The sequence below is a fragment of the Erithacus rubecula genome, assembly GCF_903797595.1.
Source record: "Erithacus rubecula genome assembly, chromosome: 25".
Taxonomy (NCBI): Eukaryota; Metazoa; Chordata; class Aves; order Passeriformes; family Muscicapidae; genus Erithacus; species Erithacus rubecula.
This window is the reverse complement of record NC_136677.1, coordinates 6793311-6820214: the sequence shown is the minus strand read 5'-3', so window position 1 is coordinate 6820214 and position 26904 is coordinate 6793311. Positions and strand designations below refer to the sequence as shown.

Genomic DNA, 26904 nt, shown 5'->3' with positions numbered 1-26904 from the left:
ATGTGCTAAACTTTCAGCAGCTCTTTCCTGTGTCGACTTGGAAATGCATTGCCAATAAGAGTCCTTTGTCTTTTTTTAAAGAGGATGCTGCTGACCTGCTGTAAGCTGTTACTCAGGCCATAAAAGAGGGCTTTTTGATATTTTCACTGTTTATAACAGCAAGCTTTAGATATACCAGATCAAGCAGAGATTTCTTTTTGTTTTGTGATTTGCTTTGGAATGACTGCTGTGCTTTGGAGTGGCTCTTCAGATAGGTCACACAGGTCTCTGAGCAGCATCCATCTCACAGTCTCTGTCTACAGCATGTCCAGGATGATGCTCTTCACTGATGAAGAGGATTATAATAGTCATTAAGCTGTCAAATATACCAAATGTCCTGTAAGTAAAGATGTGGACAGACTGAACATACTGGAGTAATACAATCTGTTGGAATGCATCAGGATGGCAACATCTTTAACTTGAGCCAGATTTGAAATGCTCATATCACAGAAAGATGAAACCAGTGCTTAGTTTGCATATGGAAATGCTTGGCCTAGTGCTGTCTGTGGACACACTTTTTTCCTTTCATTTTTCTCTGCTGTGTTTGAGTGGGTAGTTGTTCCCATCTGCCTCACTTGACTCCTGAGTGCCACTCCAAAGGATGTGTTTGGCACTATTTGTTAGGATGCTTCCTGCAGTGGATTAACTTTGGGAACAACCCAAAGCAGATGACTGTTCTTATTTATTCCAGCCTCTCTGGGTTAACATTCACATCCTTTAATTGACAGGCATAACTATGAAAATTTGGACAGGCTCTAATGCAATTGTGTGCCTGAGTAGTTGCTTCATTTGCCTTTGTTGTCCAGGCTGTAGAGTTGCCATGCAGCCTTGACACCCACAAATCCATTTTGTACTGGTTGCAAAACCTGTTTTCCTCCTTTAACAGGTACTACAGTGAGATACAAAAGTTCTCAGTGCAATATTCTCAGAATGTTCCCAGCCTCATAACACACATCTATGCAGTACTGGTCCCACTGCTGTCCAGATGGGCTGGGAATTGTGCAGGGAGAGGCAACCTCCAGGATAATTAAAACATGGTCTGATAAGGAATTCATTTGGGCTCCAAGTGATTTTTTTTTTTTTTTTTTTTTTTTTTGGTAAGATGTCCAAAGTAAGAATATTAGAATGAGGTATGTTTCTGGCTGTCTAATATTGTTGCATCATCAGGCTATGATTTTAGCATAGCTTTCTGGTGTGCTATTCTCTTATGATTTGAGACATCTGAATAGATTCTGTGGGACTAATCCACATCAGGGATTTGCTAGATTCTGGCAAAGTTAATATTTGCAGCTGAGATATGTGCATACCTGGGTTTCTGAATTAAAACCTTAGTGGGCCATGTCTGAAGTTGGCCAGTGAAACATAAAACCACCACTCCCCAAGGGTAGAACTTTATGCAACATTTTTGTCCTTTGACTTTGAGAAAGCGCTGCTGAAATGACTCAGCCCATGGGTAGGAAAATGGTGAGTGGCCAGTTACATCAATAGGAAGATCAATCTATCCTCCAATCACTGTCCCAGCAATTGGATTGGGTATGTTAAGTCAGCATTTCCATTGCTGTCCTTGTCTGCTTGTGGGGTCAAGGAAAGCAAAACTGGTTTGAAAGGCTGACCGTTTATTTCTTTTTCATTCAAGTGTGTCTTCCAAGAGCATCTGAGCAGGTGAAGGAAAAGCATCTCTAAATAAAAGTCAATAGGTGCTTCTTTCCCTGCCTGATAGCCTTTTCCAAGCAGGAAAATAAAAAATTGTTTGGAATGCTTATGTTCAAAATAACATATCTTCACAGTTTTCTTTACAGTTCTTCCAGCTGGTCTTTATACAGAAAAAAAAAACAACAAAAAAAACAAAACAAAACAAAAAAAACAAACAAAAAATCAAACAAAAAAACCAGCTGATCTGGACAGCCCAGGCAGAGGGTTGAAAAACAAATCAAAAAACACCAGTATGTTCAGAGACCTTGAAGAGGAATATCAGTTGAAGTGATGGAGGTTCTCACTGGATAGTGCCTCTTTAAGGCATAACAAGATTGTCTAAAACTGTTCTGCCTGCTCTTTTTCAGAGAGCGATTTCCCTTGCTGTTGCAGAACAGGCAGTTTTTGCTTCCTCCTTTGGAAATAAAACTTTCGGCACCTGATGGCTTTGTGCTTAGAAGCCCTCAGTGAAGTGTCAAATTACTTAAAGCTCATCGAGGACCTGACCATCAGGTGGGTGCAGCTGCAGCATGTAAATTCTTCCACTAATGTTATGGTCAATTATATTTCAGCTGAGCAGACAGAAAAGAACCATGTTTTCTCCCCTGTCTTGAGATGTTTCAAAAAATGCATAAAGAAACATCAAGGAAAAAATTATCAGTGTACACAGGGTTAATTCTTTCCACTGGAACCTGGGAGAGACTATTAACAAGTTAAAATCTCATTTCATCAAAGATAAAAATCACCTCTCTCATTTTGCTTTATTTCCATGTAGTGCTGCACAATCTGATACAGCTCAATAGAGTGGAGAGCTATAAAATTCAGTGTAAGAAATTCAGGTGTTTGACATGCGAACCCAGACAAATACTCTGCAGTGATAGCCCTGAAATACTGTAGGTTCTAGGCTTGCTTCTGTGGAGCTAGTTTTACTTTCTGGATCAGCAAAATCAGTAATGGGCATCTTAGCTCTCCCATCTTGAGTGTGTTCTATAAATTACCACTTAATTTTCTAATAGCATTAGGCAGCTGCTCTAAGTAGAGCTCTGCTGCTTCCTGTGAAGGAACTGGTTAATGTCCTTTAGAGCTTGTGCACAAGCGTGGCTTTGGGGTAGTGCTGTGACTGTTAAACCTGAGCTGATGAGTTAGAGTTTCAGAAATAAAATGCTGCTAAATTACTAAGGATTGCTTTTAAAGAGTGGGAAAAATTTGAAATACATTAAGCCCTTGCTGAGGTCCTTAATTTTCTGTGACCCTGCTGCTGACAAATTTTGGGGTATTTCAAAAGGCTTTTTGTAATTTGACTTCTCCTGTGTCAGACTGCTTAATCCAGATGTTTGAGCTCCACGGAATGGATGGAAGTCCATTTTTCGTCCTCTGCTTTGGAAGAAGGTAAATTGGGAGATTTATGCCTGAATTCTGCTGATAGTCACAGCATCTTCTGAGGAGTGGTTGGCTGTGTGTGATAAGCTTAAAAATGAGCAAATAAATATTTTGCCCTCGGTCCATTGGAAGTCAGAAGTGTTGTTGAGAGCCTTCTTCCTGCACTCCAGCCTCTTCCATACTTAACCAGGGTGGTGCTAGGCATTCTTCATTCTGCTGTTGCTTGAGGTCTTGCTCTCTCAATTTGGTGGCAGTAGTGGAGGGCAGCTGACAGCCTTTCACCACTTCTATTGCTGGGATCAGAAGTGGCTGCAATCAGGAAAATGGAAAACTATTTTGGTGACAATTTAAGATGGTTTTGCCTAGTTAATTCTCTTGCATTTATTTATTTATTTATTTGTTTATTTATTTATTTTTTTCTGTGAGTGATAGGAGCTTTCCCTAATGAGCAGCTAACTATAAACTAAACTTTCTTGGCACAGTGTTCAAGTTTCCTTCAAGGGAAAGGATTTGGTTTACTGGAGCTGAACAAAGCTATAGCATCACTTTAGGAATCTCTTTAAAGCACTGATTGCTGCACACCTAGACATTAAAGGTTCTTAAAAGATTTTGTTTCGTATGTGAGCAGTCATTAAGCTGCTGCCTGAACAATGCTCCATAACAAGTCTGAATAAGTAACAGGAGGAGGTGTATGGAAAGATGGTATGGTTTAAAATCCCAATTTCTATTATTTTTAAATAGTTTTACTAAGAGCCAGAGTTGTCCTCAGTACCTGTTGTCAGTAACACATATTACCTGCTGACTATTTTCATAGACCTGGAACTTGTAGAAGTAATCTGTGCTTTTGTGTGGACTTAAAAAGTATAAAGTATCCTCAGTTTTTATGCTGGAAACAGCAAGGCTATTCCATAGTTTTTTGGGTAACTTGTTAATTTTGGTCTGGATCAGCATAAGCTTGGCAGAGCTCAGGGAGCAGCAGCAAGGACAAAAGCAGCCCTGTATTTTAGCTGTGATTTCCAGTTTTCAAAAGGTGGTCTTTACCATGGTTTGGAAAGCAAAGACTTAAAAATCTCATGGTTTCCTCTGCAGATCAGAATTGTTTGGAGGACAGAATTACTGATTAATTGGTTTGAGTTTTGGGGTCTTTTTACAGAAGATTGTGAATTTAGGGGTGGAAAGCAGTAGGCATGACCCGCACAGTTCCAGCATGCTCAGAGCAGGACTTGTTGAATCATTCTTGTGTGCTGTTGGGAAGTTGCTGTGTAGCCTAATTGCAGGGCTTGAAAATCCCGAGTAAGTATTTTATCATGTTCAGAAACAAATGCAGTCTGTGCACATAAATAATCAATCTGTGATGTTGAAAACCATCTGTAAAGGGATGGATACTTGAACCAAACTCAGACTGCACTGCAAACCACATTCCTGCTTGTTATCCTTCTTTTATCTTGCTTTTTTTCCCCCTCAGGAATGTTTCCTTGCCACTTCAAATTCTCTGAAATGTGCCCTTTGGTTTCCTGCTTGCCTTTTGGATCATTGTGTTTTAGATAAAAACACAATCTGTGCAACCTTTTTATCTGGAGTCAGCCTAGTGGTCAGACAAGTGGACAGGTTCCTGTGGTGGCTTTTTTGTGCAACTCCCAGTGAGCTTCACAAGATCTGTAAAACAAATGTTCATGCTGTTTTGAGGAAGGAATTTTGGTTTGTTGCCTCCTGGAATGCTAAATCACTTCGAATCAGTAGTAAGGCGTTTATTTTTCTGTCTGCCTAATGTTAACAAATTATTCTTTCTCCTTTCTGCCAGTTTTGGCCACTAGGAAAGTTAGTGGAGAACTTGTGTGGGTGTGTGACTTGGGATGAGTTTTAGTCCAGGAGTTATTTTGCCTTGAACAGATTGCTTTGAAGTGATGAAAGGTTTTCTAAATGTACTTTCCTATACATTATGGAATCTGTATCCTGATAACTACAGTGATTATATTCCCTAATTCTTGTGTAGCTGAAGTGTCTTAAGATGGCATGAATTTTCATATCAAAGCATGGAGAAATTACTTAGTAAATAGCATTTTTCAGTACTCCTCCTCATGTGCTGCTCTCAGTGATGCCTTTGTGGTATCAGCAGTGATGGTTCTTATTAACAGTCAGCTCAGAAAAGAAAGACCTGAGAGTTAAACTTTTCAAACACCATTAAGTCATAGCTCCTGTCCTTAGGCCTTGGTTTGGATCTCCCTTCTGGTAGTCCAGGAAGGCAAAATTGCCCCATGGCCATTTTTTTGGTAGAATATTAGTGAATGTGAAAGCATTAACTTGCACTCAAGTTTTCACTTGCTGACTGGCTAACAGGACATCTTGGGTCTCTGTGCCTCAGATGCCCAAATAATTGATGTGGGAAAGTAGTAATTAGTAGGGCCGTGCAAGAGGCAGTGATGACACAGATTGGAGCGAGGAGATGGGCATTAAACCGAGCTGAGCCTGTTGCTGGGTGACCTTGGGGGAGTCACTTGATCTTGTGCCTCAGTTTAGGCCAGTGCTAAATAGGCCTGGCTCCCTGTGCTGGAATAGGACTTAGGGTGGCACTGTAAAAAGGGAACTTTGAATAGTGCTGTGGCAGTGTTCTGCTGCAAGGGGAAGGAAGTGGCAGTGATTGTGTCTGTCTGACACAACCTAGAAATTGTCCCTGATGCCCTTGTGACATGTGGAAAGCGACCTGGCTGATTAAACCTGTTTGGAACTACCTGTGTGCTGTGTACTGAGGATTATCAGTTTGTGCTTTCCTCTTCTCTCACCCTTATTTTTAAGAAAGCTTTGTGTTAAACTGTCCCAGTCCCAACCATTACACCCAAGCTGTACTTTTGAAAGCTTGAGGCCCTGAAATTAATCTTTTTCATAGGACACAGTTCTGGGTACAGTAACTTTTGTTCAGGGAATATTCCAGTGGAGTTGCTATGAACTTTGTTTCTCCAGGGATAGAAAAGAGGATTCCAAAGGCAACCATGTTACACAAGCAGTTTCAGGAAGCTGAGGCAGTGCTGAGTTGTGGCTTTCCTGGGGTTGATCACCACTCCCCCAGCCTAGCTGTGCACCAGCACTGCCTGCGGTGTGGCACTCCCTATTGAAATGCAGCAGTTCACAGTGCAAATACCTCACACGCAGATTGTGTGCCCATCGACTCCTGTACACCCTTACGGAGCATGATAAACTAGAGGGGGGTGGGGAAATAATCTGATACCTTCTAAGTACAAATTCCAAGGGCAAAAGGCTGCCCATGAGTCGAAGGTACTTGGAAATCTCCCCTTTTCCTTGTAGAAAGGCAGTGGAATGTGCAGAGCAGTAAGGAATGCTTCAGGCTGCAGCAGGTCTTTGTAATCCTACAGTTTCTGTTGGCACATGTGAAAATACGTGAATTATTGTCACTGAACTTCCGAGTGTTCAAGGTTTCATGTCAGCCGTAAACAAAGGCATCTAAATATAAACTGCACCCCAGCTACCACTGCAGCTCCTGCCTTGGCTCCCAGTACTCTGCTGGTGCAGACTCCTCTACCACAAAAGTCAGTAAAGGACAAGCAGATGAGAGCTCCACCCCTTCCAGCAAGTTAAAGCAAGCCAAAGACTGCTTTAGTGAGATTTCTGCCATTTAAATTCAAAAGCAAACACAGGCTGGTATTATCAGCTCACACCAGATCTGCCTGCAGACAGTAATTCTTCCTGTCTTGGACCCCTGCCCATGTGCATTATTGTAATTATCAGCAATTTAAAAAAAAATAAAGCAATAAAGCTAGGATGAGCTGCTAGTCTGTAGATTTACTGCCTGCTGTGTCAGGCATTCATTAGCCTTCCTGGGTTCAAGCCACCTATCTGCTGAATAAAAGCAGGAAGAAGAGCTAAGGAAAACAAAGCATGAAAAAACATTTGAAGCATGAATTGAGAGCTCTGCTTGCATTTACAAGTTAGAAACCAAGGGAATTTTAAGTATTCTTTCCAGAAGTTCTTGTGTGTGAAGTCCTTCTGCCAACTTCCCTCACTTTTTAGTTGAAGTGTTGGTTTTCTGAATACTAACTGACCACTAATTGCCAGGTGACATTCATGGCAGTGAATGTTAGATTTAAGGGCCCAGTGGCATGTTTTGATCCAGGATGGCTGTGCTTTACAATGCCAGCCCAGCTGTTCTCCTTCCAATAGCTTCAGTTTGTGACTGCAGCTCTTCTTAGTTTTCATGTTCCCAAGGGCTGGCCTCTCCTTGTGGAAGGAAAAAGACCCATGGACATCAGGTGGAGGCAGCAGTAATATGGGGGGTGCAGCTGTGGCAACTGAGTCCCTGCACAAATGTTCACAGCGATTTTTCAGTCCAGAAAGGGAAAACATTAGAATCCTTGTGCACTCAAGAGCAGCAGCCATAGAGGGTTGTGTTCATAGGAAAGCTGGTGAGGTAACAGGGCTCATTTTTGTGTCAAAGGAACTGTTAGAATTCAGTGGTCTTGAAAGCATTCAACTTATATCCTCCATAACTGTGGGTATTGCACTGACATAGGGAGATTTGCAGAGTTGCTCGGAGTAGGAAATGTAATTTAAAAACAGAAATTCAGAAAAATGTCTTCCTTTCCTTTAATTTAAGATGGGTAGCATGGTTTGTCTGAATGACAGTGCCAAGCAGCCTGTTCTGAAGTCCCACGTGGTTCTCGTGGACCCTGATTTAATAACCAGTATTGCTTTCAAGGGCCTTTGCTTAATTAAAAACAAACAGCGCAAGTAATCTTTCCAAGTGCTGCCTGTCTTTTTTTTTTTTTTTTTTTTTGGTCAGGGTAGCAGCAGCTGAGTGTGGAATACATGTAGTTCTCAGGAACAGGAAATCGGATCTGTCCTGTAGAGAATCCTACAGAGAGCCCTGCTTTGTTGCTTAAGGCAGGGTATGCCATCAGCTGCCAGTGATCTGTTCTCTGGCCACCAAGTCAATGCAGTTCTCCATTGGAGCTTTCTTCAGCAGCTGATATATTCTGGAGATTGGAGTTTCTTAAAACAGCTTAATCTCCCACGGTTTTATGCAGAGAGCTACTCGTGTTGTTGCAGAGGAAGCCTAATGGAAAATGTGGGTGGTGTAAGTTCTCCTCACAGGCTCTCCATGCTTCTGACATTCCCATCTACTCTGGTTTTGCTGGAATAAAGGCTCATTCTGGCTAATCTGATCAGATGGATGAGGCTATGGTTGTGTTTGACCTCCCTGAAAATGCAGAATTTAGTTAAATGTGTTATTTTGCAGATACCTTTGTGCTGTTAAGGAAAGCTCTCAGGAATTAATTTCTGTGAATTATAATTATCAGCTTCTCTTCACAACAGAAAAGCTTCACATCACTCTTCAATGCTCAAGTCCCCAGCAGCATGCCAGAAGGTTTTTCAGAATAACATTCCATAGGGAGCTGTAAGGACAGCATGTGAAGTAAGTTTTGTTGTGATGAGGTTTAACAGATCCCGGCAATAAAAGGCCATGGATGTGGTTTTCACGTTTAGGTCTTTATAAACCGGAACTACAAGGTACTGCTTGTGTTTCAGTGGTAGATGTAAAATATTCTTTATTTTACTAAAACCTTGTGTCCCTCCTTTGCGATGGGGTGTACTTGCAGGAAGTACAGATATGGCCCTTTTTAGCCCTTGGAGCCCAGGCCTCCAGGTAGGTGATGCTCACACATCAAACCCTGTGTCACAAGCTGAAGAGGCCACTGGTAAATAAAAGCCAGGATACTTGGGCAGACACTTCCATCAGAGAACAGGAAGATTTAGGGGCTTGAATTCCAGTGTTTCAGGATCGTAAATCAGGCATTGGATAGCAGAATGAGGAATTTAACTGACATAAACTGGCCAGAGATTTATGTGTTTATGGAATCAAAAACTAGTTTTGTCTTGGAAAGCAAACTGGATTATAGAATTATACCAAAAAGCAGAGCGCAGTTTCTCCTGAAACATCTTGCAAATGCAAGTTCCAATGAGGAAAGTAACAGTCGTTTCTCAAATAATGTTTGTCTCGCTGTCATGTTATGGGTATGTATTAATAGTTTAATAGCTACTAAAATAATGTTCAGCAAGGACATACACAGCTGGATGAACTCTCTTCTATCATGTGTGTGTTGCCCCTCCCGATCTGTCAGGCTGCTTATTTAAGGGATTGAATAGTTACTCCCCAGCACTAAAAGAAGCAGCTGCTTCCATTTATGGCTGGGAAATTACCACAGAAAAATGTTCTGTCGGTTTGTTCATCCCTTTGCAATGTGGAATGAGTGAATTCTCTGAAGTACTAAAGAGCTTAGCTAAGGACATGGCTTTATCCCAAGCTTCATGCTGGTTTACATGATTCACAGCCTTCCTTTTGCAGTGATGCTTGAGTGTAGCCTGAGGGATCTGCTTCCAGTTTTCATACACCGAAGGCAGTTGTGGGAAACATCCAAAAGTTACTTGGTCCCACAAGGTTCTTGTTGATGACCTTTTTCTCTGTTCCAGTGTGAGTGTTATAGGTGTGGCCTCCATGAAGTTTGGAGGTCCTGTATTCTCTCATTACAACTAAAATGGGATTAAAGTACTAAATTAAACAACTGATATGAGTGCTGGAGTGGGCTGCCAGTGGAGGAAAAATCAAAGCCCATTGCTCAAAAATCTTGCCTTGCAGGGTCCTGGGGTTAAAGAATCAACTGGTGTATCTGAAAGATAATTAACTCGCCCAACAGCACAATTCAAGAGAAGATTTCTGTGGTTGATTAAAAGTGATGAAATCAGGCAATTAGTCTTGTTTGTTTAGCTGTGAATTGGGGCTTAGCATGTTCTGGTAGCTATGGCAACAGCACTCGACTGATATGCAAACTATGTGAGCAATCCAAGAAGGAGGAATGATACCTTTGCAGAGAGCAAGCTGGAGAGACAGCAAAAGCAAACACTGGCTCACATCAGTATGTAAATAGGGGGTGGTCATGATTTCAGGAGGTTGGTATGTGTTTGAACTGGAGTTTTGCTCATGCAAGAGGTGTGATGAATGGATTACTTATGCATGTTTCTGCATCTCGATGAAGCCTACACCTCTCCTGCTCAGGAAGCTCCTTTATTGTGCTGCAGCCTTGTTAAGTTTGCTTTGAAGGAGCCAGATTCCTGCTATCAGCAGTGCCATCATAGCACATACATTTATTCACTTTTGATGCCCTGTATTCATACAAGGGTTATTGCTTCCTGGGTTCTTGATCTTGCATTATTTTTTTTTTTCTTCCAGGGGTGGAACTTGGATGTGTTTGCAATGTTGTCATCAAACAAAACTGTTTTGGGGATTGTTTCCTTCAGCATGTCAGGTTCCGTGCTCTCTGGAAAATGGTTGTTGGTACCCAAGTGGTGTTTGTTTGGAGAGAGATAAAAAGGGCCTCTTAACAAGTTTGTGCAAGTTTAGAGAGTTTTGAAGGTTCATTCTACTTTTGCATTTTTCTTCTGAAAAGATGCATCAGGGAGGAGGGTGGTGCAAGACCTGTCACCGGTGCTAATGTCTGCACTTGTAAGATGTTTATTAAAAGTCTGATTTCTGAAAAGAAGCAAGTTAATGAACCGTATTACCAGCCTCAGTCTATTCCTCAGAGTTCCTTCTGTACCTGAACTACATGGCTCTTTTTTCCTTAGGACAGAGTGTGCAAAAAACATACACCCACAGTAAACTTGAAAATATATGTGAACTTGGCAGCATTTTGATACTGGGACATCAATGCTACCATCTCTTACATGTGGTTTAATATTTCATTACTATGTGGTCTGTGCTAAAACATGCTGTCGTGGGCATCTGTTGTTTGGAAGGGTCAGAGTAAGTAGAAGACAATTGTGTAAGACTGTTTCTCTTAAATGATGCGCAGGTGAATAGTACTTAAAACTCAAGGGGTCATTTTTCTGCTCTTAATACTTGAATTTATGCTTTTGTTCCTTAGGTTGTTTTTTTCCCCCAAGCACTAATCTTGTGTTCAGCACTAAACAATCCTTGAATTACTGAGTGTTGAAATGTCTTATCTCCAGGCAGAGAGATAAGGGGAGGGGGAGAAATGATCTGATGGTAATGGAGTTATTCTTTTTCCTAATATCCAGTAACTAAGAGCTGCACAAAGAAGTTGCCCAGTTGAAATCTACTCTTATCTCTTTTATTTCCTTTAAACATACAGATACTGATATGAGTTGATGGGGGACTGCAGGCAGTAGGGAATGAACAGTGCCCACTGTAATTCATGCATTTTTTCAGTGCACAAAATGTTAAATATGAAGGCAGGACTGGGAGCCTGGGGTTTGTGTTGCCTGCCAGTGGAAATCAGCTTAAGGCCAGCAGACTCTGTGCATTGCTGTTTCTATCTGGAGTAGTTGAAATGGATTATATTCCCCTAAACACCTTGAAGAACTTTTGGAGTTCATCTGTGTTTGTTTTTGTTTTTGTTTTTTTTCTGCCTTATGCCTTTCTGTTTTACATCAGCTAGTAGTTATTTAAGGAGAGCATGTTCAGCTCCCAGCATCCACTTGGTCTTCTCAGAAAAAAAAAAAACAACAAAAAAACCCCAAAAAAAGTCTGCAATTTAATTTATTCCTCTTTTGGTCAGCCAGCAAGACTTAAGAAAGGGGCCCTGACCTTGTTTTCATTGATCAGTCTGCAGTTTCCCCAAATGTGGGCCTGGGCTGTCAGGTTCTTGTCTGCTGGTACAGTCTGGGAAGTGCACAAAATGCACATCTGAAACAGCTCCCCATAAGAGTGCACCTAATGGGATACAACAGGCTTTGAGAAGCTGGCTGTCACAGCTGTTTTTTCTGATTCAGCAGAAATTATCTTTATTTGTATGTTGGAGCAAAAATCCTAGGTATTTCTATCCCAAATATTCAATGATATTAGGTTAAATGCACAGCTTTTAACACTGAGCAGGATTCTTGCTGTGGGATGCAGTTATTTTATTGGTAGTAGTAATACCTGCTTGATACCTCACAGAGGTCCTTCTGCCAAAAGTTATTTGTATTAGTTATTAAATTAGTTTTTCACACATCTCATTTAGCCCATGTAGGTGCAGCCTTTCAGTGGGAATTACTCTTGGATTTGATAAGTTGTTGTTTCAATTATAAAAATAGGGTTTGGGAAAACAAATGCTTTGTGGGTGAAAACTTGGGGTGGGCTCAGCATTTCAAGGAATGTTGTTAAAAAATAGTTTGCAAGACTCCACTGATATCCTGATCAAGCAGGAGCTGTCTGAGAAGATGCCAGAGGGTTCCTGGTTCTTTGAGTTGTTAAGCCTTTGATCAGATAATGCAGTCAAGGTGTTTTGTTTTGGTTTGTCTTCACAGGCCCTTGCAGCTAATGCTGGGACAGGGTTTGCCGTGGCAGAACCTCAAATTGCCATGTTCTGTGGCAAGCTAAATATGCATGTGAACATCCAGACTGGGAAATGGGAACCTGACACTTCCGGGACCAAGAGCTGCTTTGGAAGAAAGGAGGAGATTCTGCAATACTGCCAGGAGGTGAGATTTTCTGTGTAATCCTAAATCTTCACTGCTGTGAAGGGATTGGATTCCAATTTAGTTGCTCAGTAGCAAACTAACTCTGCAGGGGATGAGCTTGCTTTTGACTAGTCCAATTCCCTGCGCTGTCCTGCTGTGTTATTGTCCAGGAAGAGCAGGGAGGACACTGCAGTGTGATTTAGAAGCTACTTCAGATCAGCTCACTGCCACAGAAGGCCCTTGGTCTGTAAGTCAGAGGTATCTCAGCTGTTTGTAGCTTCATCCGGATGTTCTGCCACTGAGCTGCTTAATCAATATCTGCTCCTTGTTTGTAAAATGGAACCTGACACAAATTCTAGATAGAATACAGCTGTGTACTGTTCTCAGTGACATGTTCAGATTAGCCAGAATATTAGAAAAATATTTTCAAAGTTGTCAGTATTTTTAAACTCTTTAGACTTTATTGAAAAGTATATAATAATCTTCTAGTGTGTTCCAGATACACTGTAACATATTGATCTTTACCAGTGTCTTTAATTGCTCCTCTGAGGTGGCAGGCATGTAAAATACCACAAGGAATGGTTTTGGGTTTTTTTTTGGTTTTTTTTTTTAATGGGAGAGAAGCAGAATGTACCATGACTGGAAGATTTTTTAAAACTGTTTTACAAGACTGATGTGGCTTGGGCTGCATTTTTTTCATGTGGTAGAAGCCTAAATAGAAGTCAGTGTCTGGACTTGAGAACTTGAGCAGGGCATAAGGATCAAATTAATGCATCATAAATGGACCAGGCATGAGGAAACCTGAGGAGGTGGGTGCATAACTTGACAAGTGGTGAGAGAGTCTGAAGATGTTACTACACACTGTTTGTTGATGATTGGTGTTCCAGGGGGTATTGTGCTGCTCCAGAAGGAATTAAACAGCTACATCTCCTCCAAACCAAAATATCCAAATGCTCCTCCTCCACTGCTGTGCAAATTCAGACCTCTCAGCTTAGTGCCAGTGAGGACTCTTGCCCTGACTTGGCTTTCTTCTGCCTCAAGTGGCATATCTGTTTCTGAAAACCTGTGTGAGTTTTTTTGCATCTCCAGCTGTTCTGAGCTTGATTCAGAGCAGAGTGTATGTCCATGTGCAAACTCCAACTAATTCCTGTGTAGAGAATCAGCCTTAATACTCTGGTAGGAGCTGCTCTTCACATTCTGTGTCCTTTCTGAAGAGAAACCTCTCTGTGTGTGCTGTTCCCCAGATGTACCCAGACCTGCAGATCACCAACGTGGTAGAAGCAAACCAGCCTGTCAGCATCGACAGCTGGTGCAAGCGTGGCAAGAAGCAGTGCAAGGACCACACTCACATCGTCGTGCCCTACAAGTGTCTGGGTGAGTGTGTGCTGAGCATTCCTGTGAAAGAAGCAAGGGGTTGCCTTCTGCATTCTTACAGAGAGAACAACTCAATTTGTAAGACTTGTGTCAGGTTGTCATTTTCACAATTCCACTGAAACGTTTTTCTTTCCACAAGATGGTACTCTGCCTTTCTGGAGCAGATTGGCAGCTTGGTAACAGCTGTGGTAGAATAATGGTGCCTGGCATGAAAAATAATCCCCATTCTCTCTGCAATTGCCATAAAAACCTGAAGGCTATTGTATCTGAGTACCACAAAGACACTGGAATTTAATCCTTTGATCCTATTTTTGTGAAGCTTTAATATTTTGTTGCCTTGGAGACTTAAATGCTCAGTGTGCTCAGGCTTCCTGCTTGGTCTTGGCAAGAGATCTCTGTTCTGTTTCAATGACTATATTTAAACTTTGCTGTTTCAAAGAGGCCTTTTTCTTGCAGCTGTATCCCCTGTCCCCATTCTGAACTGTGAAAGAATATGAGATAAACTGTGATGGATTTCATGGTGCTTTCCAGAATCTCCCCACCCACTGGAATCAGGCAGCGAGTTTTAACTGGTTAACTTGTAACTTCTGACCTGTGGGTTGTGGGTCACACTGCACTGCCCCACATGTGCTCTTAGGAGTGAGCTTAGTCTCAGCTGGTTGGCTTTCTTTTCAATTATCTGCCGGAAGAGACTTGTAAGAGGTCTTGGGAGAGTCTTATTGCTGGGAGCATTCAGTAGGAACCAGTTTTCATAATTTGTGTCCATATCTCAGGTTACTGTGTGTGATTTGACATGGGAGAACACGAGGAAAGCAGCAGAACTATGTGTGTACTTTGTCCTTTATGTAATGCCTTCCTCTAGAATATCATAAAGCGCTTCATTAAATGTAAAATTTATTGTGGGCACATCCTGGGAGAAAGATGCTTGTCTTTATAGATGTGGAAATTGAGGTTTGGGAAACAACCAAGATCATAAGGAGAACTTCTGATAGAAATAAAGATGAAATCAAGATCCCTGGATTTATAAGGAGTCATCAGTTTTAGAAAAAATCTTTCCGCAAGCCTATTCTCCAGCTGAGAAATAAGCTGATTTTACTGACGCTGCCCCCAAATTTGTTAAGCATTAAACTATTTATTCAGGTTTTTCATTGGTGTATTTCATAGTGTTCATAACTTGCAGGCCCCAGGCTGTGTGACAGCTTTGGTTTTCAAATTTGAGTTGCAAGTCTGGAGTACATGTATCTATAAAATTTCTTTGTCTTTTAGCACTTCGCGAATTGTTTGTTGTAAATGGATGAGGCATTTCTCTGGGATTATAGTCAAACTGGGATTTTGTTCCCTTTCCTGGTTGTGTTTTCCTTGATACATTAATGCAGAGAGTTCCTTGAGGTAGGATCCTGTCACCATACCCTGTTTAAACTTCCTCCCACCCAAGAAGGCTCCTTTGTATTTCAAAGATGAAGGGAAGAACCCATGAATCTCCTGCCTCAGTCCCCAGAACCACAGTCTCTTGGTTTTAAAGTTTGTTCAGTTTTACTTGTCTTACCAGAAGCATTTAAACCTTTGATGGTAGAGTAGGATGAAAGATTAACTCAGAATTCTAACTGGCCTGTTTTAAGATAAGAAAATGGGGAAAATGCAGTCTCTCTGTTAGTTTAAAATGTAAGTAATTGCTAAGGGTTGATGAAGGTAATTTGATTTCATTGTCTTCAATTACCAGGCAATCTAAACTATTTAACTTCTCTGTACTTTGTAGATGTGTCTGTGATCTTTTAGTATCAGCAGTAAAGAGATGCAAAAAAATTGGTCATGCAATCAATATTTAAAATATATTTTGAAAAGATTTTGTGAAAGATTGGTTGGACAAAGAATCCTACTTTGTGGAGACCGCGAGAAAGTCTTGGACTTAAAAGCTTTTCTCCAGTTTTAACAAATGACTCCTAAAGCTTCTGGTCATCTGTGCAGGGAATGCTGCTTTGAAACACTTGGGCTGAAAATCTTTTTCTGGTCTTCTGAGAGTATCTAGCTCTCTCCTTATTTTAAAATTACTGAATGCAGCATTTGAATCTGCAAGAAAGAGAGAAAAAGCTCACCTTGGAGAAAATTTCACATCTGAATTCCAGTGTCAGTGTTTGCCTGGACTTCCAGGGTGAGAACAGGAAGTGATGATCGTTTAATTCCAATCCTTAATTCATACATGTTGGTACCAAACTCAGTCGTAATAAAAAGTCCAACTAAAGTAGAGTCTGTATGGTGCCAAATGCTGGTGAGGTTGTGGTTATCTAGATATTGGAATGTAGCGTATTTGCTGACTCTGGTTGTACTCTAATATTCAGGCTGTGTAGTTTTTATTTTCCAGCCCTGTTTCAGTTAGGGCGGTGAATGTACTGCAGTTGATCTTGTTTTTTTCCAGATGGTTTAATCAAGACAAACCCAAATAAGACTTGCTCAAATACTGAAAAACATAGATAACACTCTTAGCATATAAAAATTTCCAGGCTGTTACAGCAGCAGAGAGCATGAAGCGACTTTAGTATGATGCAGCTCATTTGAAAATAGGTGATTAAGTAGTTTGAAACTTGCTGGTGTAGACACAGTCTTGACAAAAATTTGAGTGAAATCTCTTTATGCAATCCTTTCATGGAAGAACAATTATTTATTAACTTGCACTATAAACTCTGCCATCAGCTTTAGGGGTCAGCAGGATCACCTTGTGGTCAGTGTTTTATCTTGGAATCCCTGAGGCTCTTTTTTTCTTTAGATTCTCAGAAATAATTTTCAGAGCTGGTGTGACTTGTCTCCTTCAGGAATATACCAAACCCTCAAGGCACCTTGTCATGGTTTAATGTAGTTTGGTTTTCAGTTAAGGAAAAAAATCCAGGATCCATGGGAATGTTTCCCTGCAAGGACCTCGGCAGCTTCCTTTGGACCCAGCACAGCCAGTCAGCTGGCTAGTTTTGAATATTGACACCCTGTTAAACCACTTAAGAGAGCCGAATGCGCCCCTGTGATATCACATTGAAAAACAAACAGGCCCCAGGAGAAGCTCTGTTGCCTGCAGCCCTTGAGCAGGTAGCTGGGCGCTGGCGGCACCGGGCTGGCTCAGCTGCACCCGGCCGGTTCCAGGCACGGCAAGGCTCGGCCCAGATTCGGCCGCCACCGGTGCAGCCACGGCCGCTGAGCCAGGCCAGCGCGGTTTGGGCTGAGCCGAGCCGGGCCCCGCTCCGGCTGTGAGCTGCCGAGCCATCCTGCTGGCACTGTGCGAACCGCGCGGCCCGGAGCAGAGGCAGCCGTGCAGCCCCGTGCAGGAAGCAGCCGCGCGGCTGGAACTGCCCGCGGCAGGGCTGGCACACAGCCCTGCAGCCAGAGCCGGCGCCTGGCAGAGATCCCGTGGCCAGACCCCGACTCTGCCAGTGCACAGCTGCAACTTGCAGCCATCAGTCCTCTCTCCAGGGAGAGAAAAAGGAAAGGTGAAGACACGTAAAGAAACAAACATGGAGACGCCGAGGTCGGTGGAGAAGGAGTTGAATTCCAGATGGGAGGAGATTGAGGAGATGCCTTAGTCTTGGACTGAAATTCTCTTAGAAGGCTGTGGTGAAGATGATATAGTTGATACATCAGGGTTTTTTTTCCCTTGTAACTGATGGGATGTATTGGGGGGGGGATGTAGCGTTGTAAGCACATCTATGAGCAGAGGCACCCATGTTAAAGCAAGCAGATGTCAAAGTAGCTGTGATCCAATGAGGAGCTCAAACAGAGAGAGAGAGAGTAGAGAGATGTGAAACCTTGCCCCAGGGATAGAAGAAGAAAAAAATCTGTTCCCAGAGATAAAAGAAGAGAATCTTTTGTTCCTGTACTAGAACATCTCATCCTTAAAATTGCACTCCGATAAGCTGAAATGACCCATGGTGGTAGTTGTGGGAGAACTACCAAATCGTGGGAGGGACTTCACGATTGCAGATTTTCGGGCTGCTGCTATTTTGAAAATCAAAACCACGAGAGAACTGTTCCTTGTGGAACAGTCTCCGTGGCATGGTAGGAGAGACTCGTCTCCCTAATTGGACTGAAGAAACATTATTTTGAAGGTGGTAAACTGACTGAAATTACCAAATTTGTCTTTTGGCATTCTCAGTGGGAAAAAGAAGGAATAGGTGGGGGGAGGAGAAGTGTTCAGAAGGTTTGTTCTGATTTCTTATTATTTTTCCTTTTAATTCTGTTAATAAATTTTCTTGATAGGCTTTAAAGTTTTGAGCCTGCTTTGCTCTCCTCCTAATCCTTATCTTGCAGCAGAAAATGAGTAAATAATTCTAGTGGATGCACTGGTGTTTCACCAGCGCTAGACCCAGTACATGAATTGGTGCATTGGCCGGAAAACTCGTATTGGTGAACCAAAATGCCTCCACTTAAATTGGTGTTTCTGTCTGGTTCAGCTGAAACCACCACACACATGCACAGAGTGCACTTTGGGGGAGTTCTGATGGAGGCTTTGTTTGCTGTTGAAAGGTGGACGGGTGTGAACTGTGGCCGTTGTGTTTTTCAGTGGGTGAGTTTGTGAGTGACGTCCTGCTGGTTCCCGAGAAGTGCCGGTTCTTCCACAAGGAGCGCATGGATGTGTGTGAAAGCCACCAGCACTGGCACACTGTGGCAAAGGAGGTAATGGAGCCACTGGGACAGCAGTGTGTATTCTGGATCTGTCTACTTGGTTGCTTGTAGTGTTGGAGCATAGCAGTGTTTCTCTCTGTATTACTATTCCCATGTTCCAGTCAATGAACTGAGGCAGACAGCAAAGAAATAAAAATTTAAAAGTACTCAAGTGACTTAAAAGCCCTCTGTAGCAATTGAGTTTTTCTTCATGAAAAGCTGTTCTAAATAGCTTATCCAAATCACAGAGCTAGGAATTGAAGTCGGCTTTCTGGGATACTGCTTTAACCAATGGTTCATCCCTCTTTCTTTTCTCATTCCTGGGAGATTCAGTGGGCATAGGATCATTTCTGTTTTTCTTGCCCACTGCTGTGAAGTACCTTCTGCTGCTGGGGATTTGGTTGGGAGGCCTTGCCTGGGAGCAATCTGAGTTTTGTTGGCACTGAAAGCAGAGCTTTACATAAGAGATGGATTATATTCTCAGAATAAATCTAGCCCATGGTTTTGAGGGGGGGGGGGGGATGGCTTTGTGTTTTTTTTTTTTTTTTTATCTGACTAGCTAAACTGTTGCAAATGCTCTAAACTCCTATTTGAAGCTGGGGTGATAAAAACAAGATCATGACAGAATGTCCATGTTTTCCATTTTGTAGAAGGAGCAATTGTAGAAACAGCAACATGAAGACCAGTTGTTAACCAGATGAGGTTAAGGATGCTTCACTTAAACTTCCTATTTCTTTAAAATCCTGTGAGCAAAAATCGGTCTAAACAAAGCTGTACTAGAGGAATTGTCTTTTAATTGAGGGTAAACTTGTTAATGTCTAGCAAATTGGAAAATCATTTACTTTAAATGTAGTTGGAGAACTTTTCCAGCAATGTTTGGCTCATTTAAAATTGGTGCTGTAACAAAACAAAGCATGGTCTGATGGGCATAATAAAGCTTTTCTTCATTCTTTTGTGAGCACCTCAAAGCTTTAGAGAAATATATAGACATAATGTCTAAGCATGGTTTACATTTGACGACTTCTTGATTATCTGATTGATTTTCATCTACAGCATGGCAAAGTCCATTTGAGCAATTATTCACTTGCTCCAATATGAAGTTTAATAGATAAAGTTTAATGAAATGGCCAGTTCAGAAAAGCAAACACCCTTTCTGGTTCTTTCCAGTTCACATCCCTTGAGTTGGCACAAAATGTTTAGTTCTTTTCCCCCCGAATTTTGCCAGGTTGACAGAACAGCAGCTATTGGAGCCAGGGTGTGAAATGTTAACACCAGGACGTACTGGGTGTTTCTGCATTTGGGACTTCTGTGGGGTTTGTTTTTACCCTACAAATTTCAAATCAACTTTGCTTTGATGTTCAGATTCAGATCATATATTGCTGTTGTTATTGCTGTTAAACTTAAACCATTCTTGGGACCTTGGCTAACTTGAACTTTATCCAAAGGAAGAGCATGATGCTGAACTGACATGAATGGGCTCCTCTTTCAGGCCTGTCTGACAGAAGGGATGATCCTGCACAGCTATGGAATGCTGCTGCCCTGTGGAGTGGACCAGTTTCACGGAACAGAATATGTATGCTGTCCTCAGACTAAGGTTGTGGATGAGGCTCTGTCCAAAGAGGAAGAGGATGAGGATGAAGACTATGACCTTTACAAGAGGTAGAGTTCTTGCTCTGGTGTCAATGTTGACAGCATTGTACAATGAAGCTGCTGCTTGGAAATGTTTCACACAGTGACTCCCTTGTGGTGAGGATTGACCAAATTTCTGTGCTTCTGAGTTTCCTAAAGGAATGCTCTGATTCTGAAGACAACAGTTGACTTTGTAGTGCCCCTTTTACTGGAGGAACTAAACACCTGTTCACCCTTCATCCCTGCAGAGAGTTGGGGTCATTTAGCCTGGAGAAGAGAAGACTCCAGGGAGACCTTAGAGCCCCTTCTAATACCTAAACAGGCTCCAGTAGAGCTGGAGAGGGTCTTTGGACAAGGGCCTGCAGGGGCAGGACAAAGGGGAATGGCTTCACCCTGCCAGAGGGCAGCATTGGATGGGATATTGGGAGGGAATTCCTCCCTGTGGGGATGGTGAGGCCCTAGCACAGAGTGCCTAGAGAAGCTGTGGCTGACTCTAGATCCCTGGAAGTGTCCAAGGCCAGGTTGGATGGGGCTTGGAGCAGCCTGGGATAGTGGAATGCCCAGGAGAGGAGGTGGAACAAGATGGGCTTTAAGGTCCTTCCCAACCCAAACCAATTTTGGATTCTAGACTAGGAACCTGCCCCAAGGTTAGACTTTTACTTACTGAAAAAATGGAAGGAGGTCAGATGAAGCCAGAGCCATGGAGAAACTCTGCTTGCAGCAGCAGGAGTGTCTGTAATAAGGGATGTGCCCTTGCTGTGAGTGATGGGCCAATCAATAGTTCATACACTTATTTTTCCCATTTCTGGTGTTTTTGGAACAGGTGGAAAAAACCATTATTCTGGTACATTCAAGTGATTAGTCTAAACTTTACTCCCTAATTTATCTGTGTCCCTCTAGTGAGTTCCCTACAGAGGCAGGTGTAGAAGACTTCACAGGAACAGCTGTGGAGGAAGACGAGGATGAGGATGATGAAGGGGAAGAGGAGGAGAATGTGGTGGAAGACCATGATTACTACTATGACAGCTACAAGGTTGACGACTACAATGAAGAGACCCCCACAGAGCCCAGCAGTGACAAGTCTGTGGCTGAAAAAGAAGTGAGCAGTGACATGAAATGTAAGGCACATTACAGTCCACAGGCCTCCTGCTCCCTTAACATCATTCCTGTTGGCTCATTTAGTAATGGGGTTTTGATCAAGTCAGTGTCACTTGGAAATTTTATTTGCTGTAGAAGTTAGCAAACAGAGGAAAGCTGATGATGCTTGTTTCAATGTTGAAATTAACTCTCTAGAGCATGGGCCATATGTTTCCAGATACAGTTCTGCAGTAAACAGCAGTTCTGCTGGCAGGAAGCCCAGTGTTTGGCATGTTGAACGTGCTACCTCATGAAGGTGCAGTGATGAGTCAGAAAAGCCGTGTCTGTAAAGTTTGGAAAATCTTCAAGGGACATTTGGGGTAAATTTAAAATCTGGTGGTTTATACCAGTTTAAAATGAGGAAGCTGAAAGTGGTGAGCCATACTCTGCAGAGGTGCCATCTTGTCATTTAAGGGTGAGGCATGTCCTTGGTGCTGCCTCGCATAAACACTTCTCTTCCACAAAAGAAAGACAGCACAGCTGCCCCAACTTTATTGTATGTTAAGGTATACTTTCTGCTGTAGTAGCATCTACCGTGCTGAGGGCAACTGTTGAGTGGTAGGTGCCCTTGCAGAAGGCTCGTGGTGTGGTGTCTCAACATTATGTGATGTCCTACACTCTGCATGTAGAAGTGTCTGCAGAGGAGGGAGGAGCAGAGAGGGAATGCAATTCAATTATCTACAGATCACTGAATCATTGCCAGCAGTTATCACATATTTTTGGTAAAATGCCAGCATGCTGCAGATAATTTTCCTTGCTGAAACAAGGCTAAGCTTATATGTGTATAGGGCTGTTGCAGATTTGCAAGTGTTGTAAGAGGCTTGGAGGAATATGATTGGGGTGTCTGTTTTGGGGGTATACAGTCTTTTTTCCCCTGAAGTACCATGAATGGTTGCTAATTTATATGCTGTATCTGCTCTCTTGCCTCAAAACAGCCCAGCTGCTATTGCTGGCTCACCATGAAGCATTCCGTATGCCATGGCTACATGAAGTTTTAATGTTTGGTGCATAGATGTTACAAACCTTAAAACCTCAGTGTCTGAGGCTGGCGTGGAGATCACTCCCTTTCTTTAGCCTGCTTTTTCACTTACTCCTACCCCTGCCCTCTAAGATGTGGGGTATCTGTCCAGGCAGAGTGCTGTGAACTGGACATCATTTGATGCTTTAAGCAGCCCTCATTGACTGGCTTTCCGTGCTGTTGGTTTATAGAGTGGAGGATCTCCCACTGGGACACCCAGGGCATAATGCTGTGGCATCAGCAGAACAGATTCCTGCTGGCTCTGGAGAAATCTCTCATGGGTGAGAGCTCCATGTAGAGACAGAGTGAGCTGCTTGGTTATCTCCAAAGCACCATGTGCAGGCATCTCCCTGACCAGCTTGTGATGGATGCTTTGGAATCTTAAATCCCCCAAAACTGACAGAAGCCCTTGGGTTGGTGCGGCAGCGATGCTGAGGCTAGTGCCTCAGAGGAAGGGGTGGAGTAGAGCCACCTCTGCATCATGTAAATCGCTTGGCAAGGCCTGTGCTCCTCACCAGCTCATGTTCTCACCCGTCTCCACACAGCTGTCTGCTCCCAGGAGGCCATGACAGGGCCCTGCCGGGCTGTGATGCCTCGTTGGTACTTCGATCCTAACAAGAGAAAATGCATTCGCTTTATATATGGAGGCTGCGGAGGCAACAGGAACAATTTTGAGTCAGAGGAGTATTGTATGGCTGTGTGTAAAATGATGAGTAAGTCCTGCCTCCCACTGGCCTTTTGCAGCTGGCCGCTGTCTGTCTGGCGTGTGGTGTCTCCTCCTTCCCTTGGGCAATAGAGGACCCGTTCGTAGCTTATCCCTTTAGTACTGGTGTCTGTCCCTTTGCAGCAGTCTCCTCCTGTCTCTGCTTCCCTAGGTCCATAGGGTGATTGTTGCTGGGGAAATACCCCTCACCGTATGCTGTCCGTATTCCCTGGTGACTTGCAGCTCTTGCTGAGGGCTCAGCTGTCCTCTTCCAGATCTATAGCAGCGATCAGGGCTGTCTCTGACCTCTTGCCTAACTGGCTTTTTAATCAAAATATGTGTAAGGGAGCCCTTGCTTTTTCCAGTTGTGTTACCATGCATATATTTGACAGTAGGTCCTGAAAAGCAGGCTACTGTTCTGGTAATAGGCATTTTCTTGCTGTTTTAATTTTGGAAATTAAAGACCAGACCAATCATATAGAATTCACATTCCCATTTTCAGCTTGGTATGAAATACAAATCACAGCTCAATCCCTGTGTTTTTGAGTGCTTCAGGTTTTTGGCACAAATTTCAACTGGCTTTTATGTCAGATGATAAAACTACCAAAACATTTTAACCTCCTTATTAATCTTTTTGTTCAGCTCCAGCACTTCCACTTCAGCTACCATTAAAGCTTTTGAAAGGCTTTTTGTGTTATCTGGGGCTTGGCAGCCTGACTATACAGCCATAATCCTGTTTACAAAATGTGCTTCATGCAAGTGCTTTAGATTGGGCTGATCTAACTGAGATGGTGAAAGAAAGGATGCGAATGTCAGGAGCTTTTTGTACAACAGATTGTCCTGTTACAGAAGGATTCGGGGCTGGGAAGAGAGTTCTGTGTCCAGGCCTGGTTCAGAAATGCCAGGAGCAGGGCCAGAATATGGGACTGATAGGACATTGTCTCTTGCACGCAGCAATAGTGCCTGTGTTGTATGTTGTCGTCATTTCCCCCTAGTTAGATGGAAGGTTGGTGGGTGCAGTACATGCTAAAACTCTTACCCAGTGTTCATGCTGAAGTGCCAGGTAATTTTTTTCTGAAGCATGCTGTCTTTAATGACTTGCTGGAGTTTTTTCCATCTGAATAACTAATATGGATGGCGAGTTGCTTGAACTGTCCCTTTGTGCCTTCCCTCAAGCAAAGGGCAAGAACAGAGTGCATCATGTTTGCCACAGAACTTTCAGAAAGGCCCTGGAATGTGTAGTTCCTAAAACTGTAGCAGGAGCACTTTCAGCACTTCCTGAACTGCAGTATGTGGAATACAGAGCCCCTGATGTAGATTCTGTAGATACTTGAAGTTTATCAGTTCTGAAATTTTGTTTTTCCTCTTGCTGATTGGATGTCTTGAAGTTACAAACCATCCAGTGTATTGGACAAGTCACTTTGTCACACTGAGCCTCCTTCTGTTGCTGTCTTGTCTAATATCATTGCCTGTAAGTCCTGCATGATGCGTCTGGTAGGGAAGGTAGGTTTGAAGTGTAAACTACTGGTTTTGTGCAGATTTATTGTCCAACTCCCTAATTGTATTAATGGTGTCTGGAGCCAGCTTGTCAGCGAACAGCTAATGCACAGAATGTCACTTAAACCATCCAAAGCCAATATGGAAGGGAAAGGAAAAGGAGTTCTTTATCCTGCCATGCCAGGTGATGTGTTTCTGGAGCTGAGTGCTGCTCATCTCAGCACTGTGCAGGCCAAACAGTGTTGGGAGCTGTGGTCATCACTGCCATTTGGGCTGATGGAGCTGATGTTGGACAGGAAATTGGCACCATAAAGATTCCAAAACAGACTCTGAAAGATGGTGGTTCAGTAGGCTCAGCTTGCCAGACTGTTAATTAGACAGGCATGGAGATTGCTCTCCTTGTCCTCTGCAATCTGGGATTCTGTTTCTGATGCTTAGCTTACCCTTCCTTCTTCATGCAGTGCCAACTGATGATGTGGATGTCTATTTTGAAACCCCTGCTGATGACAATGAGCATGCCCGCTTCCAGAAGGCCAAGGAGCAGCTGGAGGTCAGGCACCACAACCGCATGGACCGGGTGAGTGTCAGCCTTCAGGCTTTGTGCTGTGCTCTTGGTAGTGTTTTGGGTTGCTGCCCCTGTTTTTCTGGAAAGCAAGTCACTTCACCACCAATTTTTCCAGTTTCCAGCCTTCTGTGTGTTTCTTTCAGTATGACCACACCATGGGAGTCTGATTTTTATTTTTCCAGTGTTGAGAGAGAGGAATTAGATTAGATGCTGGCAAGAAATACTTTACTCAGAGGGTCCTGAACCCTGGCACAGGGGAGGTTGTGGATTCCGCATACCTGGAAGTGTTTAAGGCCAGGGTGGACAGAGCTTGGAACCATCTGGTCTAGTAAAAGGTGTCCTTGCCCATGGCAGGGGGTGGAACAAGATGAGCTTTAAGGTGCCTTCCAGCCCAAGCCCTTCTGGGATTTTGTGAAGCTTGACTTGTTACTCAGAGGGATTAAGTGCTAGGCTTAAACCTCACAACACATCTTTTGTGCCTTCAAAACCCAGCTAGGCTGTGATAGGATCTGCATGTCAAGGCAAATCAGCACATAAAGATAAGATTTGAATTTGTGTCTTGTTCATGTGTTCTGTCCTTTTCCTGTCCAGGTGAAAAAGGAGTGGGAGGAAGCGGAGCACCAGGCTGTAAATCTCCCCAAGGCAGAAAGGCAGACTCTGATCCAGGTAAGAGTGGAAGGACCTAAAGGGGAAAGTTACTGAGAGAGATTGCAATATTCAGAGTCAAAAGATAGCTGAGATGCAAGAACAGCCTTCCTGCTCTGTCAACACCTGCCTTTTAGAGAAGGTTTGGTTCAATTGCTTGCTTTGTTCTTAAAACTGGAGATCTGATACTATGCCAGGTCCTTTCCTACACGCACTAGTAGAAAGTGATCTCACTCCTCCAGCATAGCAACAGTGGAGCCAAATTGTAATTTCAGACCTTTGGCCTGTTCTGCACTGACCACTGGCCTCAAAGCCTGGTTCAGAGTCAGCTCAGGCTCTCTGGGCACACATTTTCTGCTCAGGCAGACTTAGTGAAAACAGCTTAGACAGCAGATGAAGCTGATTTGGTGCCAAAATATTGATCTTGTGCCTTATTAGGAGAGTTCACTTGGACTGTGAAGTTAGTGAGAGATTGCAGTGTTGGGATCATTAGGGGAAGACTCTTTTGACAGTGACAACTCTGTGAATTTCTCTCAAACCAGTATACAACTAAGTGATTGACTCCAGCTTTTAAGCCCACTTTGGATTTTATCCTGGAACACAATTTTCCCTCTGCATTTTTAATATAACTCACCGTTTGGAACTGTGTGCAAATCCAGAAGTTTGTCATTATCTTCTGTTGAAACATAACACTTAGTGGACTGTTCTGGATGGTTTTGAAATGAGGGTTTTGCCCTTTCTAAAGGAATATAGAGAGATTTGGTCTGAAGGTGTGCTGATGGAAAATTCCCTATGCAATACTGTTGTAAACTTTTGCAAATTCAAATTAATGGTTCCAAACTGAAGGGATCAATCCTGTTTTCATATTGCAAGGTCGAGGGAAAGAGTTAATATTGTGTCAGTTCTTTAGCACAGTCTAGATCTCTCAGCCTCAACGTGGTCTTTATGAGCAAGGTCCTTTTCACTCTTCAGACCTTTGAAATGGCCTGTGAAGGAAGAATGGCCTGTGAAGGAAGTTTGGAAGACAAATTATCATTACTAAATTTGCATAGATGAAATCTGCATCAGCATTTCTCCATGCCTTTCTCTCCTATGTTTAAATGGGTTGGATATGGA

General features: G+C 42.8%; 1 protein-coding gene across 8 annotated transcripts in view; it reads left to right on the top strand.

Annotated features, from left to right (window-relative positions):
* APLP2 (amyloid beta precursor like protein 2) overlaps positions 1–26904 on the top strand; it is a 49953-nt gene that overhangs the window by 10415 nt on the left and 12634 nt on the right. For 4 of the 8 annotated variants that reach the window (XM_079326681.1, XM_079326680.1, XM_079326679.1 and 1 more), the window contains exons 2-9: positions 12427–12600; positions 13824–13953; positions 18494–18606; positions 20084–20253; positions 21124–21341; positions 22924–23091; positions 25040–25155; positions 25735–25809. In XM_079326681.1, the coding sequence (XP_079182807.1) occupies positions 12427–12600; positions 13824–13953; positions 18494–18606; positions 20084–20253; positions 21124–21341; positions 22924–23091; positions 25040–25155; positions 25735–25809 (1164 nt within the window). The remainder of the gene's footprint in view (positions 1–12426; positions 12601–13823; positions 13954–18493; positions 18607–20083; positions 20254–21123; positions 21342–22923; positions 23092–25039; positions 25156–25734; positions 25810–26904) is intronic. The other 4 variants (XM_079326685.1, XM_079326684.1, XM_079326683.1 and 1 more) reach the window with 1 other exon arrangement.